At 45.1% G+C, this 24,643-nt stretch overlaps 1 protein-coding gene across 2 annotated transcripts in view; it reads left to right on the plus strand.

Moving 5' to 3' along the window:
• DPF3 (double PHD fingers 3) overlaps positions 1 to 22,305 on the plus strand; it is a 258,847-nt gene extending 236,542 nt beyond the window's left edge. The window contains exons 9-11 of one of the 2 annotated variants that reach the window (XM_032345049.1): positions 6,719 to 6,831; positions 17,511 to 17,592; positions 18,134 to 22,305. In XM_032345049.1, the coding sequence (XP_032200940.1) occupies positions 6,719 to 6,831; positions 17,511 to 17,592; positions 18,134 to 18,204 (266 nt within the window). In that variant the 3' untranslated portion in view covers positions 18,205 to 22,305. Of the gene's footprint in view, positions 1 to 6,718; positions 6,832 to 17,510; positions 17,593 to 18,133 lie in introns of those variants that run through there. The other variant, XM_032345048.1, reaches the window with a different exon arrangement.
• The last annotated feature ends 2,338 nt before the right edge of the window (positions 22,306 to 24,643 follow it).

Here is a 24,643-nt window from a genome sequence, read left to right on the forward strand (position 1 = left end):
GCCAGCCAAGTAACTTCTATAAATCCAGGTCAAGTCTGCCTCATTCCATTATTTCACTTTGAGGGGATCAACCACATGCCCTCAGGTTTATAGCTGAGACTCTGTCTTGGACCATTCTTGACCATGAAACTTGCGGGGGGGGACTTCTAGGGCCCTTTGAGAATGGTGCCATGAGCCCTTAGCTGTATAGCCCCATTAAATGTGTCCTTAATGCTTTTGTACAAATATGCTTTCTATAGTTATTGATAATAATGACCACTGCACCAATCTCTGTGGCTTGCCTCCCACCTGGTACTTGGGTACCCTAGAGTTTGGCAGCTTTGTGGGAGGATAAGCAGACCTCTAAGATGAGTTGAATTTGCTGCTGCACAGTGAAGTGTTTGTTCGAACAAAAGGCAGCTAGGGCTCACACCATCATTTATTTTTAATGCATTTTTGTTTGTTTGGTCTTTACCCTTTCTACTCTCTTTCTCCTCTTTTCCCTTTGAAGTACACTAAAAATGGTAAGGAAGAAAGGGAGCCACGCAGGTGCCTCTGGAATGCTATTGTGATCATCGATTTGCAGATGTCTTAGCATTAGAAGTAACGTTGGGGAAGGTGAGAGTTGAATCTGCAGACCATTGCAGAAGGTTTACAAAGCAGGGCTTGGGAAAGCATCCATGTGAAGAAGCAGTGCCTGGTTAACATACTTGTCATAGCATATGTGTGCAGAGGTTGAATTCTTGATTGTTCAGAATTGATTCGCCCCTTTACAGATGAAGTATAATGACTCAGAGCCTCATTCCCTCCACCTGACAAGCTGGGTCTCAAAGTGAAGGGTGAGGGGGAGAAATAGAGGGAGGGAGAGGCTGAGACAGAGACAGAGAGGAGTGAGGGAGAGAGAATAAATGAGAACGAATGGCTCTGATTGAATGAGAGGCTTCTCAAAGTGAGCTACTAATACTTTTTTCTCCTCAAATTACTCTTTAGCATGAATGATTCCAATTTGATGGCATTTTGCATAATTCTTCAGCTAAAGCTTCTTATATAGTTTTGCAGTATGTAAATATTAGAAATTTTATGTGTGTATGAATATAGAGAAGTGTTAGAAATTTGAACCAAATTATTTTTTAATGAATGCCCGTGGAGACTTGTTTTTGGTGTCATTTCAGCCTGGAATCGATCCTATGTATTTTATATAATGTAATTTCTGTAAACTAAGCATCAGACCAAGGAGCACAGTTTGAGGTTTGTACCTACTTGCCCAGGAATCATGGATACTTAGGTTTTTCTTTCCCGAGAAATTAATTTTTAAGAGATCAACATTGATAAATAAGGTAATAAAACATAATTAGATGTTTATAATTTCACAATGAATAAATAATAGACTATGCTAGTTCCACAGAATATTATTATTTGTATCTGTTTTATTTATATTTTCAGCACATACCTAGCAAGATAATGTTGTGTTTTTTTTTTTTTCCTGGAGCTATAATTTGATCAGCAATGTGGCCTAGCCTAGTCCAAATTAAATATTGGTGATGATGAAATAAAAGACTCTTTTAATAAGGACCATAATATAAGAGATGCATGTCACAGCCCCATGTCCAGTTTTGCCCAGGGTTTGTTGACAATTAACTGTGTTTTTCTTGCGGTGCTGAGTATCTGTAGAGAGACATTGACTGGTTAATGACTTCTTTTAGCTTCTAAGTCACAATTGTAATGTGAGCTTAATCAACAAGGCCTGTTTAGATATTTTTGTCCCTGAAAGGTTGGAAATATCCATACTACTGTGTGGGCAGTAGTACGTGAGCAAATGTAGGCACAGGCAAGCTCTGAGAGTGAAACTGGTTCTTGACTGGTTATCTCTCCATGCGCCTTCTCAAATACCACGAAATCCCATTTGCTGTTCCTGGCAATTCTCCATCCAGGGGTTCTGAAAAGACAAGAAATGGGTTCTTTGGGTGGTGAGGGAGCAGTCCCTGCTTTCAGATGCTGGCCCTTCTCTCTTTCACTGAGCTCAGCAGACTCTAGTCCGCCACTGTAGCCTTGGGGATGGGTTTCTTTCTGAGAAGCTTCTTATACCCGGCTGGTTCCCTCTTTCTTCCCGTCTTCTGAAATAGCACCCTGAAGACAAATTGCTATTGTCTGAAAACCTTGTTCAGAAGTTCCATTTCCTGCCATGGTGGCCATGTGTTAAATTTCCCCCCCACCCCAACGTTTATGGAGGTCAGTTTTGGAAGGGGTTAGCGTTGCATTAGGAAGGCCTCTTTGCACCAAGTCACTATCGGACCAATTAAGCAAGCAGGCAGATTTACTGAACCCTCCTGATAGAACGAATCTGGCGGAACGCTCAGGAAGGACTTGGTTTCTAATGATCTGGCTGGGCTGAATCATGCACACTGCACCACTTTCTAAATTCATTTTGGTAATTGGAATCTTATAAATGTCCTGTTGAATCATCTGGACCAGGGGGACCTGGGATGGGTTGTTTCCCCTTCACTCCACTGGGCTAGTTGAATAGCAGTACAGGTATTCCTTGTTTTAAGAAAACTGGAGATGAGAGAAAAAAAAAATCTACATTTCCAAGCAAATGCATTAGAGACTGATAGTTAACTTTACAAAAGAGTTAAGAATCTTTAAGTAGTGAGTGACTGTACATAAATTGTTCTACAGCAGCGTGTCTCTTTTTTTCTACCCTTGAATTGGGAAGACTGTATCTACTGTCTTACTTTGAAGAGTTTTATGAAGTAGTTCTGGGCAAAAATAGGGAGTTCTAGCAGTCAAACTTAGAAGTGGGCTACTAGCACTTTCCTTAGAAACTTTTCCCTTTGTCCAACAGCGTGCATTATTTCAGTCATTTCCACGGTAGATAAGAATTTGTATTCTTACAGTTTTATCTGGTGAATGACTTTTCCAGTTAGTGGAGTTAGGCAGGAGGCAGCCCTCCTGTTACGGCAACACTGAGGACTTAGCTCTGGACATAGTTTTTGCACCTGCTAATGGCTGCTGGGGGGACTTTAGTTCTCGTGCCTTGTCCTCCCCAGCTAAGAAGTTGCATCCCCCACTTTCTTCTTGAACCTCAGTGACACCTGGGTTCTGAGCTGAAGGACCTCTCCAGCTAGCGGTGAGGCTGATCTGACTTCTGCATTTTTCTGGGGGAACTGGGGGAGCTGGGAGAAGGCAGTGTGAACTTTGTCCCCTTCCTTTGGGTTTGAAGGTCCTTACGGGAGGCTGATGACTTTCTCAAGACAGGAACACAGAAAAACCCCCAGGGATTTTTTTCAGAGACTTCCAACAGGAGTTTCCAAAACCCATTTGCTACTGTTCACTGTCTAAAGCTATCCCAAAAAATGTCTTCAGAGCTCGGCACCGTGGTCTAGGAGAACGTGAACATAGCATTAGCTCTTAATAAATATTTATGGAATGTTGTTGGCGCAAAACACACATAGCACCCTCCACCCCTACCCACAGAGGCACTCCACATGCACATTTGACTACTGAATTCCATGTCGTGCTCTGGAATGTGCTGACCTTCCTTCCGAGGGAAGATGACACTGCGCAAGTGTTATTATTAGTAGGGCAGCTTTTGCTCTGATCTGTCAACACTCCCTCACTCCGGCTCTTTATGAAGCAATGACAAACTCAAGAACCTGGGGCAGTCGACACAACTACCCCCCCCCCCCCCCCCCCCGCCCCCTTCTTGAAATCTCTTCTTTTGGCTGCTCTGACCCCATTCTTGCACAGTTTGTGTCTACCTCTCTGGCCATCCTTCCCAGTTTCCTCGCTCGTTTCTTTCTTTTCATTGTTCAGTAGTTGAATCTAGGGCTCCTCTACAAGCAGTCCTAAACCTTTTTCTCTCTTTTCTTCTCTCCTCATCCTTCCTCTTCTCTTGTCCCTTTTCTTGGATAACTTCATTTGTTCTCATGGTTTTGATGACTGCCAATTTAGCAACGGCTCCTAAATTGATATGTCCAGTCTACATTTCTCTTTTGAGTTAGAAATCCATATCTTTGAGTATCCCCGTGACATTTCCACCAGCGGTCTCCCAAACTTTGCAAGTTCAATATGCCCCACACAGAGCCCCCGCCCCCCCAACATCCCCCACCACATCTGCTTCCTCGCTGCTTTCTATACTCTTTCTTATCTGGGTAAGTTTCTCTGTAACCCACCCAGTTTCTTAGGTCAGAAACTTGAGACTCTGTCTCATTATCCCCACATGCTCAACCTTCAAAGAATGGTCGGGTCCTATCCATTATTTCTTTACCATTCTGAAATTTCCACCTTGGCTTAACGATCCTTGTCTCTCTCCCAGTAGCTGCGTCAGCCTTCTAACTGGCTTCCTGGCAGCAATTCCTACACCTCTCCTTTCCCCTGCCCCCCCACAAATTCTTTTCTTAGACAGAAGCTTCTTCCTTCCTTCCTACCTTCCTTTTTGATGATTTAAATCTTTATTTGTGCTTTCCTTATTTAAAAATACCCTTTCAACTTTCTATCCTGAAAGGATGATAGCTTCGTAGAAAGTTACAAAAATATATTAGAGGGAGGTCCCATGTGTCAGTTTTCCCCAATGGTAACAGCTCTCGTCACTACGGTACACTCTCAGAACCAGGCAATTGACGTCGATGAATTAGTCCTATCTTACCAGTTTTACATGCAACACAGACGTATGGTGTTTATGTGTCTGTGTGTGTATGGCTCTGTGCATTCTGACCACATATGTAACCACCACCACCATCAAGGTACAGACTGCTTCGTTACCCCCCACCGGTATCTCATGCTAAAGAATGCTCCTTTAAAGCCCAACGGGATCCAGTCACCGCCTTGCTTAAAACCCTTTAATGAGGGGCGCCTGGGCGGCTCAGTCAGTTAAGCGTCTGCCTTTGGCTCATGTCACGATCTCAGGGTCCTGGGATCGAGCCCCGTGTTGGACTCCCTGCTCAGTGGGAAGCCTGCTTCTCCCTCTTCGTCTCCTGCTCCTCCTGCTTGTGCTCTCGCTCTCTCTCTTTCTCAAATAAATAAAATATTCTTTAAAAAATGCATTAATGGTTTTCAAGCCCCAAATCCTTAAGAAAGTGCTATGGGTGCCTGTGTCTTCTGGCTCCAGCTGCCTCTCCTGCTGCCCCTCCCCTGCCCCCAACCCTCACCAGCCCTGCCAAAGTCCTCTTCATCTGCCAGGTATCAGCTTTAAAGATCTTTCTTGGAAGGTTTCCTTGACACCTCTGACTAGGTGAGGATCTCATGTGGTTTGTTTTCATTATGATTTGCCTTCATGGAACCCCTCACATGTGTGTACGTAAATAGATAACGCATGTGGCTTATGAATTTGAGTTCTCTCTGGTTGCACTGGAAGGGCCCCGGTGTCTTGCTCACCACCTTGCCTTTTCTGCCCACTGCGATGGCTGGCCTGCGGGTGCTCAGTGAGTGCCCGTTAAGGTCATGAACAATTATTGCAAGTCCGCTGGCTGTGGCTAAGATGTGGCCTGAGGCCATAGAACTGGACAAAATCGACTTGTGTGTATGGGTATCTGTTCCATGGACTCACCTTCAACCTTCCCAGGGGTGCCCTATCTGAGAAACCAGACATCATGGCCCAAACCACTCGAAACCTCAAGCTGGTGTTTTCTCTCTTGCTCCCACCCCAGTATTGTCTCTGGGAGATTGGAATAGAGGGCAACCCTGGCCAGTGTTCTTCTGAGACAGATCTTTGAGGTGTTTCCAAGAAGATTAGCTGGGTGGTGGTGTTGGGGGGGCACCTGGATAGCTCAGTCTGTTAAATATTTGCCTTCGGCTCAGGTTATGATCCCAGGGTCCTGGGATCGAGCCCTGCATTGGGCTCCCTGCTCATCAGAGAGCTTGCTTCTCCTTCTCCCTCTGCCTCCTTCTCTGCCCACTTGTACTGTCTCTCTCTGTCAAATAAATGAATAAAATCTTTTAAAAAAAGAATATGAGCTGGATTTTTATCTAGGCTTCTTTCTTTCTGGGTCAGTGTCACAGTGTCACTTTGAGGGGGTTATTCGTCTAGAGCTGTGGGAGCTCCTAAGTTGGATGGCACCTGGTGAGTCCTTGAAAGGCTTTTAGATCTTTCCTCTCCCGGTGCTTCCATGGGTTCCTTGCAAAGCGTCCCCCATGCTCCCCACTGATGAGTCATTTCCATCCCCAGTCTTACTCCCTCAGAGACAAGTCTGTGGGGTTTGCATCTGTGGAGCCTCATAGTTGAAGGGTCCTTATGTTCACTGCATGGATAGTGTGTTCCCAAGTGACCGCAATGTAACCAGCAGCCTCAATACTCGGAAGGGAGGAAATGGGGACCTCTTGCTGGGATGTGGCTTTGCCGAGTGATGGTGGTGTCATGTGGGGTCCTGACCATCTTTGGAGGGTACTAGGTTGGTGGGACTAACGCTAGCTGATGTCCCCTCTCTGTGCTATCCTTCTTCGGAAGCACATTTCCTTATGTGCGAGGAGCAGCACAATGCGCTACGTGGCTGGTTTGGCAGAGCTGGGAGCTCCGGAGCAGGGCGAGCCCCCAGCAGTAGGCAAAGCCCTCAGTTCTTCTGTGACAGAGTCAGTTATGGGCTTCGCCCTGGGTGCTCTGAGCAGATTCCTGCAAAATCTGGGAACATCACCCAAGTTTCTCTTCCCTGCCAAATAGAAGGTCAAGTGTCTTCACGTTCTGTGGCTCCTAGCTGTCCTCTCAGTGCTGGCACTGACCCTAATGCTGCATTTCTGCTTCTTGCAGGTCACCCAACATGCCTGCAGTTCACCCTGAACATGACCGAGGCTGTCAAGACCTACAAGTGGCAGTGCATAGAGTGCAAATCTTGCATCCTCTGCGGAACCTCGGAGAATGACGTGAGTTTGGGACTTCCCTTGCAGGAGGGAGCACTCCAAGGGGTGGAGAGGAGGGCTCTTGTCACTGGGCTCCTGGGTAAAATGTCAGTTGGAGCCTCCCCACCCCTCCTTGCCTCTAGGACCTTTGGGATCCTTGCACAACAGGGACCCTGGGTTCTCTTTGTGCCTGTGGGGAGAGGTGTGGGAGGTGATGGCCCGAGGGTGCCTCACTGACCACTTGCTCTCCAGGGCTCAATGAGAGACAGCGTTGCCTGCTGCTTCTCCTTGGGATGTACTCAACCGTTTGTTTACACCACATTCCAGAGTATGTGATTTCACTGGGTCTAAATGTTAGCTATAATAAATGCAGAATTAGAAAAAAAAAACCCACTTTCGTTATAGACGATTTCAGACTTATGCAAAGGAGCAGAAATAATGAAACTGATGTAGCCTTTTACCAGCTTCTGCTCTGATCAAAACATGTCCAACCTTGTTGAGGAGGTTGGACTCCCACCTCCTCCCACATAATTCCAGTCATAATATCACTTTACTTGTCAATATTCCATAGGTTTACAAAAAAGAGAAGGACTTACTTTTTAACAAAAATGATAAATATGTTAATGCAGCTAAAAAAATCAATAATTTCTTGATATAATCAAACATGCAGTTAACATCCTAATTGCTGCAATTGTTTTAAATGCTGTCTGGTCTTAAATATTTTTTTATTATAGCTTTTTTATTTGAATTGGGATCCACATAAGGCCCATACATTGTGACTAGTTGATATTTTCTTTTGGGAGGGGGGAAGGAGGGGCAGAGAGAGAATCTTAAGCAGGCTCCATGCCCAGCACGGAGCCTGAAGCAGAGCTCCATCTCACAACTCTGAGCTCATGACCTGAGCCCAAATCGAGAGTCAGATGCCTAACTGACTGAGCTACCCAGGCGCCCCTATTTTTATTTTCATTTTTTTTAGGTTTTATTTATTTATTTGAGAGAGAGAGAGAGAGAGAGAGAGCATGAGGTAGGGGGAGGGTCAGAGGGAGAAGCTGAGTGGGGAGCTCCAAGTAAGGCTTGATCTTGGGACTCCAGGATCATGACCTGAGCTGAAGGCAGATGCTTAACCAACTGAGCCATACAGGTGCCCCTGGGCACCCCTATTTTTAAAGTTTCTTTTAATATGTAGGTTTTCCCTCCATTTTGCTCTTTTATCCCCTTCAAAAAATTTTTTTAAAAGATTTTATTTATTTATTTGACAGGCAGAGATTACAAGTAGACAGAGAGGCAGGTAGAGAGAGAGAGAGGAAGAAGCAGGCTCCCCACTGAGCAGAGAGCCCGATGCGGGGCTCGATCCCAGGACTCTGGGATCATGACCTGAGCCGAAGGCAGAGGCTTTAACCCACTGAGCCACCCAGGCGCCCCTCCCCTTCAAATTTTTGTTGAAGAAATCAGTGAGGGGTGCTTGGGTGGCTCATATAAATATATAAAATATATATATAATATATATAATATTTATATATATTATATAGGATATATAATATAAAATGATATCCTATATAACATATATTATATATCCTATACATTATATAGAATATATATTATATAATTATATATAATATATATTATATATGGACCTTGATTTGATTATATACACATATAAAAATTAATACATATAAACCTGTATATATTTATATATATCAAGACTACTTCATAAATAGTGGTGTATTTTTCTTTATCAGAAAGTATGTAATGCCTGGTACATCTCTCTTTTGTGAAGGTAGCAGTATCGATGATCTTCAACGAGACTGACTACTACATTAGAGGCTGCAAAATAGTGATATTCTATATTGCTAAGAAATTTTATAATTCCTTCTTTTTTTATTAGCTGGAGTAATAAAGGCAAAAACTTTTGGTTTCTGAGAGTAATTTGGTTACTCTCAGGTTTAGATTATACAGAAAGATAGGAATACACACACACACACACACACATATATACACATATACATGTGTATATATATGAAGATAGATTATATAGAAAAGATAGGAAAAGTGCTTGATTCTTTCCCTTTATTTATCAGTTTTCACAATTATAAGGTAGTTTCAATACCTATCCATGAAAAAAAAAAACACTCAAGAAAATAGGAATTGTGCAATACTTTCTTAATATTATAAACTTTTTATACCTTAGAACTAAAGCCATTATTTTATTTAATGAGGAAACACTAGAGGCATTTCTACTAAGATCAAGAATCAAATAAGGAGGGACGCCTGGGTGGCTCAGTTGGTTAAGCAGCTGCCTTCGGCTCAGGTCATGATCCCAGCGTCCTGGGATCGAGTCCCACATCGGGCTCCTTGCTCCGCAGGGAGCCTGCTTCTCCCTCTGACTCTGCCTTCCACTCTGTCTGCCTGTGCTCGCTTTCGCTCACGCTCTCTCTCTGACAAATAAATAAATAAAATCTTTAAAAAAAAAAAAAGAATCAAATAAGGATGCCTGCTATTTTCATTATTATTTGTCATTAGTATAGAGATATTAGCTAATGTGATTAGAAAAGAGAAATCAACTAGAGGTATAAGAATACTAACAAAGTAGCAAAACTCTATTTCACAAACAATAATAGTATATCTGGGAAGCCCTAGAGAATCAGTGATAAAGTTAACTCAAACATTAAAAGTAGCAGGATATAGAATTATCAGACAAAAATTGATAGCCTTCATGTGCACAAATAACAACCAGTTCAAGTTTACAGTAGTAGAGAAATCCCATTCATGACAGCAACAAAAAACAAATACTCAGAAATAAGCCTAACAATAATTTGTAAAACCTATATGAAGAAAAAAAAATTTTAAAGAAAATTTTAAAGCACTGGAAAAAAACACAGAGGTAGACCTGAGCAAATGGAAAGACATTGTGTGATCTTGGATAGAGCGATTCAACATGATAAAGATGTCAGTTCTTCCTGAGTTAATTTACAAATTTAATTCGAACTCAATAAAAACAGCAAACATTTAGACAAACTGATAGTAAAGCTCATCTGGAAAAATAAACATGCAAGAATAGTTAAGAAAACACTGAAAACAACAAATTATGAGGGGAGACTAGATATTAAAACATACTATAAAGCCTCTAATTAAAACAAGATAGACAAACAGACCAATGGAATAGAAAAGAACCCATAAATTGACCCATCTACATATGGATCTTTAGTATTAGGATAAAGGTTGCCTCTAAAATTACATTTTCATGAATGGTGCTGAGATAATAGGGTACCCATTTGGGAAAAGATAAAATTAAGCCCATATCTCACAAAATACATAAGAAGAGTCTCCAAATGAACTGGGGATCTGAACGTAAACAATAAAACCATATTAGTGTTAGAAGGAAACATGGGTGATTTCTTCTTTAAATATAAGGAAAGAACGGGGCGCTTGGGTGGCACCGTCAGTTAAATGTCCAACTCTTAGTTTCAGCTCAGGTCGTGATTTCAGGGTCATGGGATCGAGCCCTGTGTCAGGCTCTGAACTCAGCGTAGAGTCTGCTTGAGATTCTCTCTCCCTCTCTCTCTGCCCCTCCTGTTCATGCATGGGCTTGCTCACTCTCTCAAAATAAGTGAATAACTCTTTTAAAGTATATATAAGGAAGGATTTTCTGTGATTCAGAATTCAGAAGAAATAAAAGAAAATATTGACAAATTTGGCCACATAAAAATTTGCATAGTAAAAAACAGGTAAAATAAAAAGACAACTAGCAAACTGGGAAAAAATATTTACAGCATATACCACAGATAAAGAGCTAATATCCCTAATATATAAAGAACTCTTAAAATTTGAGGGACAAGGGATGAGAAACCTGACAGAAAATGGGAAAAAGACATGAAAGACAATTCACAAAAGATAAAAATAGCCCTAAACATTTGGGAAAAAAAGAGTTTGGGGGCACCTGGGTGGCTCAGTGGGTTAAAGTCTCTGCTTTTGGCTCAGTCATGATCCCAGGGTCCTGGGATAGAGCCCACATGGGGCTCTCTGCTCAGAAGGGAGCCTGCTTCCTCCTCTCTCTCTGCCTGCCTCTCTGCCTACTTATGATCTCTGTCTGTCAAATAAATAAATAAAATCTTTAAAAAATAGTTTGAATACACTCATAATCAAAGATTTCAAACTAAGGCAAAACTGGGATACTATTTCTTATCCATAAAACTGGGAAAAAAGTATGAGAATACATTCTATTGATGGCTATGGGAAAATTGACATCCTCATACACTGTCAGTGGGAATACAAAGTGGTAGGGACATTTAGCAATACTTAACACAACTACTATGCCTTTACCTCTTGACTTAGCAATCTCATCTATTAGGAATCCACTATAAAGATATAACACAACAAAAATACATGTGCATAAAGTTATTCATGGGTGCAGCTGTTTATCATTATAAAATATTAGAAATGACCTAAATGTTATACAGAAGAATGGTTGAATAATGATGGCATAGTCACACATTGGAATACTTACAGCTATAAAAAAAATGAGGCAGATTCCATACATTGAGATGGAATAATTTCCAGTTTATTTCCAAATTTGCTGTTGTTAAATGAAGAAAGCTAAGTAAAGACAACATCTATATAGTATGCTGTCATTCTTGTAAGAAAAGTGTAAGAAAATATACACGTATCTGTTACTTGTGTTAAAGAAATACAGGAAGGATAACGTAAAGGAACTAAAGAGACTGATTACCTACCAGTGGGTGGGAATGGGGTAGAAAGAATGGGGAAACAGGTGTGGGATAGTAGGGAAAAGGGGAGATGGCACTTCTCAGGGGATGCCTTTTGGTACAGCTCTGACGCTTAGGACCAACGTATTGTTGCACATATCCTGTTACAGGTAAATACCAAAACCAGCTAGGATGTAGGGGGGTGGGGACTAAACTGGGATATGAATAGTAGCAAATGAACCTAACTATAATGTAAATAGAGCAACCATATTGAGGGGTGGGGAAGGAAAGAACTAACTTTTGTAAATTTGGAAAGCTGTATATGACTGTATTTTAAGACTAAAGGCAGAAATGACTATGTAAATATTATACTTTAGTTGGTAAATGTGGTTCTTTTTTTTTTAAAATATTTTATTTTTTAAAATTTATTTGACAGACAGAGGGAGATCACAAGTAGGCAGAGAGGCAGGCAGAGAGAGAGGGGGAAGCTGGCTCCCTGCTGAGCAGAGAGCCCAATGCAGGACTTGATTCCAGGATCCTGAGATCATGACCTGAGCTGAGGCAGAGGATTAACCCACTGAGCCACTCAGGCTCCCCTAGTAAACGTATTTCTTACAGGCATGTAACTTAGTCACTCTGCAACTACTTTATGTGTGTCCAGGTGTGAACTAATAATGATACATTTTACTAATGAGAGCCAGGTTTCTCAATGTCAGAGAAAGAATAATCAAACAGAGGGAAGGCTACACTGAATCCTATGGTGTTGGGTGGAATAGGGGGTATCAGGGAATGTTTTGATACAACATGTTGTGTGTATATATGTGTGTGTGTATATATACACACACATACACATATATATCTATATACATGTATGCATACATATAGATAGATACAGAAATAAATATAGATATGGGCATGTGTCCTACGTATACATTTACTTTCTAATTCTATTGGCTGGGAGGTCCTAGAAGCAATGACAACCCAGAGGCAGTGAGAATCCATGGTACCCAGATATTGGTTTCTAAATACCATTCTCCAATAAAAGGAACTAGGAACCCTTGGATAAATGGCTGATGCTAGGGTTGGAAAATATAAGGGGAGCTTGGAATATCCTGTGGTACTGGAAAGTAGGGGAAATGCTCAAAAATTGATAAGGCACATCTAAAGGACACAGGAACTAATTTTTGAAGGAACTCCTAATGGTAAGTCTAGGACAAGTTGAACAACAAAATAAATAATGATAGTGTTGAATTGTGATTCAAAGAACAAAATTCATGCTGATATTACAAAACTTGAATAAATAAATAGGGAAGAGTTAAACTCTTCCTCAGAACAGAATTATAATTAATAAATGTAGAGGGAAGAAAGAAATCACTGGTAGGCAAGCATCGCCGTTCTGGTTGTTGTAAGCAAGATCTGGCTCACTAATGCCAAAATTAGTGAGAAAAGTATGGTCAGAAACAGAATATTTGCATAATCTCAAAGTATCTCTCTCACCAGATTACTTTTAATACATTACAAAGGGAAAAATTACAACATTATAGTGGAAAAACTGACAGACACTACTTTACACAAATCAGAGTAACATTATTAGTAACAAGACATATTGGTATCAATGTGCCCCCATATGATACACTGAGAAGGGCACATCATCTCTTTTGTAGTATTCTTGCCAAAAGTGTATAACCTCAATCTCCTCATGAAAAAAGATCAGACAAACTCAAAATGAGTGACATTCTACAAAATCACTGGCCTACTTTCTTCAAAAGCATCAAGGTTGTGGAAGATAAAGCAACTGAGAAACTGTCATAGATTCAAGGACACTAAGAAAACATGACAACTAAATACAATGTAAGATCCTGGATTGGATACTGGAAAAGAGGGCAGAAGTGCGAAAACTGGTGAATTTCAAATGAGGTCTGCAGCATAGTCAATAGTATAATGTTGATATAATATCCGGCTTTTCATAATTGTACTATCATAACATAAGATGGTAGCATTAAGGGAAGCTGAGTAAAGTGTGTACAGAAACTCTCTGTACCATTTTGCAACGTTCTCTGAGACTAAAATTATATCAAGATAATAAATTTAAAAAAATAGGATGTTTCCCTAGCATCTTCCAAAGGTGACAACCTTTTTTTTTTCAGTAGTATCTTTATGAACTCAAGGATTTAAACATATTTGATTGATTTCAATCCATTACAGTAAAAATTGTCTTGTATTTGGGCAGTGAGAATGCAATCAGTTTTGATCTTTAGTCCTTTTGACATGACCCGAATAGTATTTGCTTTCTAATATGTGAAAATATTTGCACATTTCATGCCCTGGACCTGGAACCAGCCATTTCTTCAAGACTCCTGGTTCCTTTTAGTGGCCAGTGATCTTTAGAGAACATAATAGGAGTGCTAGGGGTGCTGATTTTTACTGCTTTTGTCATTGTTTTGGGGCATTTTAAATGGACAAAACTAGACAATACGTTTTATTTGTTTTAAAGATAAAATGCTGAATTTGTATGGATATTTGAATTTATACTGATACTTCCAATTCATACGCAGAACTAACGGTAGGGTTTTTACTTAACTCAATCAATCTTACATCTGTATTTTCTTTCAAGTATGTCAAAATTCTTCTCAGTTACAACAAAATCACTCATTTCATACATACAGGTCTCAGAATATTAATTCCGCTATTACCACTAACAATGTGGTTTCTGGAAATACACACACACACACACACACACACACACATTTTTGTTCTTAAGGTATATTTGACTCAGGATGTATAGTCAAGCTACGTAGTTTTAAAGTCACTTGGAATAGTTACTTTCTATGTGGTTATGCCATCAACTAATACATAATTAGATATACTTGTTTCATTTTTCTTTTTTTTAAGGGACAATAACAGTGTGAATTTTGTTTTATGACAATGAAAAATATTTACTCGTTCCAGAATCAAGTGTCTTAAATAAACAGGATATTCAAAGAAATCTAGCTTCTGTTCCTACTCTTTCATACTATTCCCTCACTCTGCTCATAGGTGACCATTAAAAAAATTATGGCTTATCTTTTCCTTCTATTTAAATATAACATATTACATGTATATGTGTATGAATCCATAAGAATTCATGTGTATGAATGAAAAAAAAAAGAACACATTTTCTTACACAATAGTAGCAGACACCCCTGTTTTCTACACCTCGCTTTTTCAGTGGATGTCCTAGATTACTCACTCCACCACAATGTATGGACATAATCTTTTTTCCTACAGCTGCATAGTTCTTCATTAGTTTATTCAACTAGTCTCTTACTGATAGACCTTTGGGTTGGTTCTGGTCTTTAGCTTTACAAATAGTATCAATATGGAGAGTTTTCATTGACTTGGCAGAGCTGTAGGGGAGGATTCCAGGGGTGAGGCTGCCAGGGAAGTAGGGTTCTTCGCACATAGTCAGAGATTTACCCTGCACAGACCAGAATGGGGTTCCTATTCTACTGGAACTGTAGCCATTCTACTGGAACTAGTTCTTGGGGACTTGAGAGTTAGGAGGCATTTAAATTATGTTTTTCATTGGGGTTAGCATGAACTGGCTGATATGGGTGGTTTTGATAGGCAGTTATCTTAAAAAGCACATGAGAAAGAAGAGAATGTGGTGCTAGACAACAATCAGCCCATGAAAAATGTATTTAAATCCACAGGCGCCTGGTTTCCCTTTGGGAAAATCTGATCCAGGGTATTCTACCTTCTCATATTTCTTGTATCAGCACTATATCAGGAATTATGTGTCTTTAAGACTTTGGTAGTACTCTCTCTGACAAATCTCTCCCTATTTTCTGTTCCCAACCTAACTTATTCATCCTTGAATTATTCCTAAATTATACTGTAATATAGCTCACTTCAGCACCAAGACAATGGTGTAAATTTTTTTGGAGTAAACCACACTGTCCTGGTTTTCATCCTACCTCTTGGAGCCTGTGTCTTAGTCTCTTTTTTCTCTGCCTATCCCTCAAGATTGGTGTTCTCAGGGTCTGATTTTGGCCTTTATCTCAATAATGTTTTTTGAGTCCTTGATTTTTCAGAAGTTTCAATGAAAGCTATGGACTTACTCTTTTCTCAGAAAAATGTACTTTTGTACCTATACATTAAGTTGTGCATATGATTTCAAGAAGGTCATGGACATCCCTCCATGACCTCAAGTTCAAGGACATCTGTGACATACTCTGGGCTTCCTCTCTCAGGACCTCCATTATCATCTAATCACCAATGATTCCCAAATCCGTATCTCATGGTCAAGCATCTTTCCTGATGTCCAGCTGCCTCCAGGGCATCTCCATTGCGTGATCTGTGAATGTGCAGAACATGTCTCTAACTTAGGCTGCATTCTGGCTCCCATGGATCTACTCTTCTGCTCACGTCTCAATGGGTAGCTGTATCATCTGGCTTGCTGACCAAGCACAACCTAGGAGACATTCTTGATTTCTTTGCCATCATCTAATCAATAACTTTCAAATGGGAACAAGACCCTTGCTTTTCCCCCATGCCACAATCCTAATTCAGGCCACCATCACCTCTTACCTGGATGGTGGTAGCAGCATTCTAAGTGGTTTTCCAGGCTCTAGAACCAACCTTCCTCCACCCAGGTATCTATTCTTACACAGCAGCTGGGGAGATCTTTCTAAATTCCATGTGTGACCAGTCACTCCTCTGTTGCTAACTCTTCAAAGGCTTCCCATTGCCCTGTTGAAAAGTGTTAGTGTGATTAAAAAAAAAAAAAAAGTCTTCATGACATCTGCTGCCTTATTGCTTGCTTGCCAGGGTTTCCAACTTCAATACCTACTTTTTCCAGGATCATTGTGCTGAGGGGAGCCAAGGTGAGATTTGATGCAAAACTTAGTTTTGCAAACGTCTTATAAGCCATTCAAGCAGGTCCAAAGAATAGAGCGGAACTGAACCTGGATAATGGGGAGCAGATCACAAACATGTAGCTACTGTAAACCAGTTCTGAAGGAGATGTGGAGATGAGTTAAGACAAGGTTCTGCCCCAAAGGCCTTACAATCCTTAAAGGAGTAGGCGAAGGAGGCATATTCCAAAAGAACTATTCAAGAAAACCTTCGTGCGTAGATGTCTACCACATGCCAGGCTTTGTGCCATGAAGGAAAACGCAATTAAATGTCATAAGAAAGAGGGAGGACTATGGGGATGCAAGAGGGGTGAGAGAACTTTCATTTGAGCTAGATTAGGGACATCTCTGTAGGATGGAGGAGCTGGAAGACTTGAAGGGTGGGTAGGGAATGGTCTAGAAGAGCAGGGGTCAGGGCCCGAGAGAGCGTCTAGGCCCAGGGAACTTGGGGAGTGAAGGTGCAGACTGCATCCTTTGAAGTTAAACACCATGCTAGGGGGTCCTGTTCTCACCTGGGCTCCAGCCTCCAGCCCCTGAGGAGGCTCTGGGGATCTGAAGGGTGGCATCGCATTGTGTGCATTCCTCTATATTCTCGTAATGAAACCCTGAATAGGTTCTGAGGTGTTATGGATGTTACCATCAAGGATGGCCGTTGCCCTTTTCACAGACGGAAAGGGTGAGCTTAAGAAGAATTCAGCTAAAATTTGCAAACATTTGAAGTATTTTCTGTGTACTAGACAATCCTTATGGGGAAGGTAGAAGCAAAGAGATGTGGTTTTCCTCCTTTATGGAAACAGAGTTATTGGCTACAGGAGTTCTGAAGAATAAGGAATCTCTTTAAACTCGAATATAAGGTGGTAGTCAAGGCAGGCTTCTTGGAGGAGGCCTGATTTGAGCAGAACCCTAAAGTGGGAGTATGGTTGGCATAGTTGGGGAGGCAGGGGGATCTCCAGGCCTGGGCAAAGCACCGAGCACATTCAGGGGGCAGTGAAGACCTCAGCTGGGGCCTGGAAAGGGGCACTCAGGGAGATGGGTTTGCACGGACCAGTCTGGAGGAATATTCACTCTCTCTCTCCTCCCCTCTACCTACTCTGTCTTCCACCAGGACCAGCTCCTCTTCTGCGATGACTGTGACCGTGGCTATCACATGTACTGTTTAAATCCCCCTGTGGCTGAGCCCCCAGAAGGTAACGATGATGAGGTGGACAGTAGCAGCAACAGCTACTCCTACCACTTGGGGAGCCCTCACTATGGTGCGGGCCTTGTGCTAAAGGCCTTTCCGTGTCTTGTCTCATTCAATCATCACAGTTCTGTGAGGCATGTAGGACCGCTACCAGTTGACAGATGAGGAAACGGAGGCACGGTTCCACCCCCTGGAACTCCAGCATGGGGCTGAGGAAATGATCCTGGACGTATGGCTGAAGTGGTGGTGGTGGGAGGGTGGCTGTGAGCTTCTAGGGGAACAGGCTCAGGTCTGGTGCTGTTGCTGGAGACCACGTCCAGGAAGGAGGTTCAGGTTCAGCTGATGGCCTCTGAGCACCCAAGTGTTCTCTGAGCAGCCCTTACCCTCTGCCGAGTTACAACCTCCAGCCCATGTTGAGGACCGGGCCTCGGTCTCTGAACTGGGAAAGTGGAAAGAGCAATGGGGCTTGCAGGAGTCAGGGCCAAGGGCGGGGCCTCAGGGCAGGAGAGGGGCCGCTGGTGACCAGGGCCTCTCGTCTCTTGTAGGAAGCTGGAGCTGCCACCTGTGTTGGGAACTGCTCAAAGAGAAAGCCTCAGCCTTCGGCTGCCAAGCCTAGGGCCCCAGGTCGCAGACCGTGACCTGCTGCTGGAGAGGCGTACGCGGAGCCCACTTCAAACCGGATCAAGCCCCCACTCCCAAATATCCAGAGAGACCAACTGTAAGGAAGACCCGTGGTCACAGAGGGCTTGGACGTGCGGCACCGAGAGGGTGAGGTGTCTGCTTACCTCCTACACACAGGTTCCAGCATTTCGGCGAGCCCCTCCTCGTTTCTACCGGAAGGATGTCGCACTTTTGAAGAACACCCGTAGCCCCGGCCCTGTGGGACCCCCTCACGTTGCCCCCGGCCCTGCAGCCCTCTCACTGGTTCCCATTTTAAGGGAAGCTGTTTTGTGACCACCGATCGGTCACTCATGTGTAGTCTGGTGTTTTCTATCTATTGTGTTCCAAGAAATCTTCACACAGCCTCCCGCCTCCTGCTTCGGCTCTTTATCCTGAACTCAGCAAAGGAACAAAAGGCTGTGGAGAAGTTGTTATTTATTACAAGCCTCCCTGGAAACTTCCAGACTCGGAGTCGGGAGGCCATCTTGATGATGAAACTCCCTCTTTGTTCCTTGGTCTCTGTGAAGAAGAAAAGAGGTTTTCTGCTCCCCCCACCCCCCAAACCCCCACCCAGATACCGTGTGATGTCTACACCCAGGGTGGTCTCTTGATGGGGCTGGAGAGGGAAGAAGTGCTGAGGGGTGGGTGGAAATGTTGGGAAGAAAATTCAGAGGTCCTGCCACAGCCAGTCAGTCTTTGTTATCCATCCGGGGGGGCTTTGTGGTTCCTCGACCTTCGGAGCTGGGGTGTCCTTGAGGTGAGATAAGGCACAGCCTGTGGCCGGGGAAGATGCTAGGGCTCTGCCTCCCCACCAGCCTGGGTCTGGAACTTTCCCTGGCGGGACTCAAGAACCAGGAAAGTGGGTGAAGCCTGCCCAGTCCAGAATCTGAATGTTGGCACAAAGGACGCAGCTTTGCGAAACCCGTCAGTATTGATGTGGCACCACAAAGTCCTTTCCCCAAGTAATTTCTTCCTTCTACACGGTGTGTGTTGGCCACTGTCTGCTGACTGTCACCCGACTGCCACTGTCATCCGACTCTGGGGATTTGAGGATGGGGTCGAGATGATTGTCACCTCAACAAATAACTGGGGTGGGGGGGATTCTTTATGATCACGGTGGCAGTGACGCGCACTCCTCAGCCGGAGGGCTGCTCTTGCCCTCTAAGCTCCCCAGTACGTGCTGGACTCTTGTTTTCCAAAAAAAAGAAAAAAAAAATGTTTTGAGAAGAAAGAGGTGGGAAGCTGAGCTTCTGAGATGCCTGTGTTGGAAGTCAGCCCCGAGGGCCGGCGTGGCTCGGGCTGTCTTTGAATCTCGGAGGCGATGGCTACGGCAGCAGCACACAGTAACTGACACGTTTCTGGAAAAATCATTTGCCCAAAGGGCGGGTCTCGGTGAGCGGGACCCTTGCGCATGCTCGGCTTCCTTGAAATCAGCTCCATCTCCGTGGCCCGGCTGCTCCCAACAAAGGCCAAGGTTATTTTTAGTCCTCCAGCTCCTGAGGAAGCCCCTGGAGACTGGGAGGCTCGTTGGGCCACTTCTGCCCTGCTGTGGGGTTCGCTCCATGACTTGGCAAGAGCCTCCCTCCTGGGCTCACTGCTCTCGGCCAGTGGCCTCAGGGCAGCCTGGCGTGGAGCCGAGCGGGGCTGGTCTCACCCAGGCCCTTGCAGAGTGACCTGTGGGGTCAGTCTCCTGGAGGGGCCCATGGCCTGCGAGTGAGCTGCGTGCATACATAACAGGCTGGTTTGAAGGGCCCTGTCCAGATGGGATTTTCATCCTGCTCCTATGACACGTCCTTCCCCCTGCTGGCTGGGGAGGCTGTTTTGGATTCTGGAGGGGCAGGGAGGGTTTGGGGAGCTGCCGTGCAGTCTTGTCATCTGCTCCCCAGAAGTGTCACATCAGAGGAGCGGATGTCCTCTCCCGACTGCTCTGGCTCTCTGTCTTCCCACAAAACCCAAAGTGGGGTGTCCTCAAAGGCTGATTGCTGGTTTTGAAAATCACTTTGACTTAATTTTAGAGAAAAAGTGACCAGAATGTTCCCAAATGCCACAATAGCTTAAAGGTTAAAAAAGGAAGTCTGAAACCCCAAACTGGGGCCCTCCTACTTGACAAAACCTCTTTGGAGGGTGTACACATGCGTTCCACGAGGGGGAATTGAGTCTTGCAAGGGAGGGTGCTGTAACCCACAGTGGGGTCGGGGCGGGAGCTCCAGGCCCTAGAATGGGTGTGAAGAGGGTCCAGAGTTCCCTTTCCGGTTGCATTCCCTGTGGGATCAGTGCAGCCTCTTCCTCTTTGAGGTCTCAGTTTCCCCATCTGGAAAGTGGGGATAGCAAGGCCAGCTTATGGGACGACACTTTTGGGGTACAGCAAGCAGACAAAATCTCTAGAGTCACATTTCTCACTTTCTGTATTGAGACCAAGAAAAGGACGGTAAACTTCAGATTGGTCTTTCTCTGACCCCCAGAGAACGAGCTAGAATCATGGGGTGCACGTGGCTGATCAGGGTTTTGGTTTTGCCTTTGCTATTCAGTAACAAAGTGACCTCGGGCAAGTCACCTAGCGTCTCTGAACCTCAGTTCTCCCCACCTATAAAACAGAGATAATAACCCTTGCCCTGTCTGTTCCACAGTGACACTGGGAGACTAAAAAAGCTTAATGTTATATAAACAACCACCGGAAAGCAGGGCTTTCCAGGGAGGGATCCCTAACGATTTCTATGTCCCCTTCTTGTGTGAATTAGCCAAGGTCATCTAACCTTGAAAAGATAACCTTGAACCTATAACCAGAATCTCCCTTTTGACCCAAATGGGTTTATGTTTTAGGGGCTGGGCTGCCTGTGGTCAGAGGCAGTAAGCCAAAGCTGTGACAAGGACCCGTGCTTGGGTTTGCTGTTGGTGGGAGGTGAGGGATTTACCCTGGGGTTGGGGATTTCAGAATGAAGATACTTGGGGGTACTCCTTTCTACAAGATCATCATCACCTAGTCTGGGGAGCCAACTTCTGGAGAGGACTATGATTCAGTTCAATGTAACATTCACTTAGAAACTTTGGTGTAAAGCCCAGCTCTGCTACATTTCTAGCTGGTTGACCTTGGGCAAATTCTGGGACTCCTTTTCCATGTCTGTGAGGCAGGGAGATGTGGCCTGTCCAGCAGGGTTGTTGCCGGGATGAGCACTAGGGCTGGTGAAGGTCTGGCCCTGGGGCCTGTCCTGATGGAGGCCCCCACACTTGGGTGTCTCTTGTCACTGGGTAGAGCGGCCACCAATGGGAGATAATGACACTCTTGCCTGCCAGCTAGAATCCCTGGAACAGCCAAGGAGACTTTGCACCCCTATATTGTGGCTCCACCTAGCCAGAGAGGGGGCGAGGCCATGGGATCTGCGCCGGAAGTGGAAACCCTTTTTTTTCCGAGACACTTCTTTTTTGCTCCTGCAGCAAATCCAGTGCTGGCAACGTTGTGAGGCTCTCCAGGCAAGGCCTCTGCTAGGAGATTGACATTCTGTTTTCCTTCTCAACCCTGCACAGACGCCTAGCACCTAGAGCAGGAGCCCCAGGGTCCCACGGCGCCCCTGCTGCTGTCAGCGCCCCAGGGCCTGGTGGGAAGTCGAGGCAGGCCGCGAGGAGCAGCAGCTTCCTGGGGCTATGCTCAGATGTGAGACTTGGAACTAGGATGGTGAGCCATGGGTGGGTGCAAGGGAGGCCGGAGTCCTCCAGAACTGAAAAAGGTAACGGGTTGAAAGTTTCGGGTTTAGATTTCACTGTGATGGTTTCATGATACCCCAGAGAGTTCCGCTCGTGATGCATTTTAGGCTTTCTTCGTTGAACACAGAAGAATGATTCCTTTCAGCCCTCCCCTTGAAGAACTCAGATCATTAAGGAAGAAAAATGAGATGATTATTATTACTTTTCCTATTGGGGCAAGTTTAGGAGACAGAGCCGTGTTCTTGAAGAAAGATTACTGGCAACTTCAGGCTTTAGATTCAGAGAAGAGGGGCCCCTGGGTCTGTGGTTGAGGGGAGGTCCGGAAGCCCCACGGACCACATTCCCTGTCCCTAGACTGGTTTTCTTTTCTTTTCTTTTTTTTTTTTTATTTAAGATTTTTATTTTTTTATTTACTTGAGAGAGAGGGAGAGTGAGAAGGTGAGAGAGGAGAAGGTCAGAGGGAGAAGCAGACTCCCCATGGAGCTGGGAGTCCGATGCGGGACTCGATCCCGGGACTCCAGGATCATGACCTGAGCCGAAGGCAGTCGTCCAACCAACTGAGCCACCCAGGCGTCCCCCTAGACTGGTTTTCAAGCTAGGCTACAAGTGGGGGGAATAGAAGCCTCCCTTCCTCTCTCACTCCCTGACCATCCCCCAGGGCAGGTCCCTCCTCAGGACATGCGTGTGTCACACCCCAAGGAGATGTTGACTCCTTGGGCCAGAGCTCAGACTTCCAGCGAAGACACCCAGCCTGCCACAGCTGGCTCCTTTTTGGAGCTGTGCGTTGGTGTCACCTGTAGTGGGTGCATTATTTTGCAGGAGGGAGGGAGGAAGGGGAGCCCAGAGGAAGGAGAGGGCAAAGCAAAATGAAGAGAAGGTGGGGAGGCCACTTGAGGAGGGCCCGGAAACCTGGTTTGCACTTAGAAGTCCCAGAGTTAAATAACTACAGGGTGTGTGGGGGGAGGCAGAGCGCTGCTGACTGCTCGGTGCCTTGAATGTGGGAGGATGAGCAGAGCCCCCAGACAGACGCACTGAGGGCTTTCTTGGAGCATCTCAGCAGCTGCTCCTAGGAAGGCCTGGCTGCGTGGCCCCCTCTCCATGCTTCCAGCCCAGGCTGCTGAGAAGAGAGGCCCAAAGGAAGCACCTCCAGGAAATGCTGATGGGGAGGGGTCTGGGCCTTGCCCCGTCCTCCTCCAACTGGCTTCGTAGAATGAACAGGGGGCTCCCTGTGTGAGGGGAAGGATCTGGAAGTGGGTGGATTCCCAGGGAATGTTCTGTCTGGGCTCTGAGTGAGGCCTGGCTGTGTCTCTGCTGATGGCTGAGACCTGGCGTGACTCCCCAGGATCTTATGCGGCTGTGGGGGGTGGGCGTGGGTAACAGGGGTCGGAGGGTATAGGAATGCCCCTTAGTCAGTCTCTTTGTTCCCAACTCCCTTCCTTTCTTTGCTCCAGTGCCTTGAAAGAGGGTCATTCCAGGGTTTCCCCCTCTTTGGCCCCACCAAGAGAAGGAAGCATTTGTGCTGATGGTGACATTTCGCAGGGCAGGCCAGAGGAAGGCAGGAACCAGGACTGGCGGGCAGCCAGAACCCTCCTCAACAGAGATATAAATACCAATAATGACCTCTAGCCCAGGCAGCGAGCAAAGTGGCCGTTGAGGGCAGCACCTACCCAATCTGGCACATACGTGCCCCGTGGGGGGAAGAGGGGAAGGGGAAGTGGTCCCTGCAGGACTTGGGGGAGGCCCCCAAGCCCCTGTGTTTCCCCTCCGCCTCCTCTCCAGGTTATATTCACGCCCACTGCATCCTGTTTGCCTGCCTCTTTGCATCTCTATTATTTCAATGTTACCAATATTGATGATGAAAATGGGGACACACACACACACACACACAGACACACACAGCTTGACAAACTAAAGTGAACCTTCCGCGTTGCTCCAGGATGAGAGGGAGAATGCTTGTCCCAGGGGATCTTTCCCTGAGGTCCAGCGGGGCCCACCCCAGGCTCCAGCCCCTGCACACCTCCGGGACTTGTACTGGGAGCTGATGCTCGGAGGAGCCCCGACGCACCCTCTCTCCTTCCCCTCTCCCTTCACTTCGGCTTCTTTGGGGGGAAGGTGTTTGGCAATTACCGCAAACTCGGAAGCACACGTCTCAATTCTGCTGTCAAAGGGACACGCAGATTTTGTGGCTGGAATTGGGATTGTGGTTCTTATTGACTTTGCCCTGTCGCGTTTACCCCCCACCTGAGACCCTGGTTCTCCTCTTGCTTGGCCCACCCCCTCCTTTCTTGCAGCCGCCCCTCCCTTCCCTCCTGCCACGCGAGATGCTGAAGGGCGGGGCGCGGGCGGGCACGAGAGGAAAAGGAAATATACTCCCTGCACATTTTCAACATGTAGTTGAAGAATCTAAATTGGATACTTGAGAAAAAAGAAGGAAACATTGCTAGATAATATGTGAGTGAGAGAATGAAACTGTAGAAAGGTTAGCTCAGAGCAGAGGAGGTGGGAGCAGGTGGCCGGAGAGGGGGCTAGGGAGGCAGAGAGCCCTAGCTTCCAGATGCATCTGGTCCCTGGGACATTTGGGAAAGCAGGGGAGTCGCGCTGTGGTAGGAAACGGTCAGAGGCTTCGGGAGCGTTTGTGCCTTTGTTTGGGAAAATGAGAGAAATGTCCACCTGAGTTCCTCACTGTTTATCTGCCA

This window comes from Mustela erminea, chromosome 5 (genome assembly GCF_009829155.1).
Source record: "Mustela erminea isolate mMusErm1 chromosome 5, mMusErm1.Pri, whole genome shotgun sequence".
Lineage (NCBI taxonomy): Eukaryota > Metazoa > Chordata > Mammalia > Carnivora > Mustelidae > Mustela > Mustela erminea.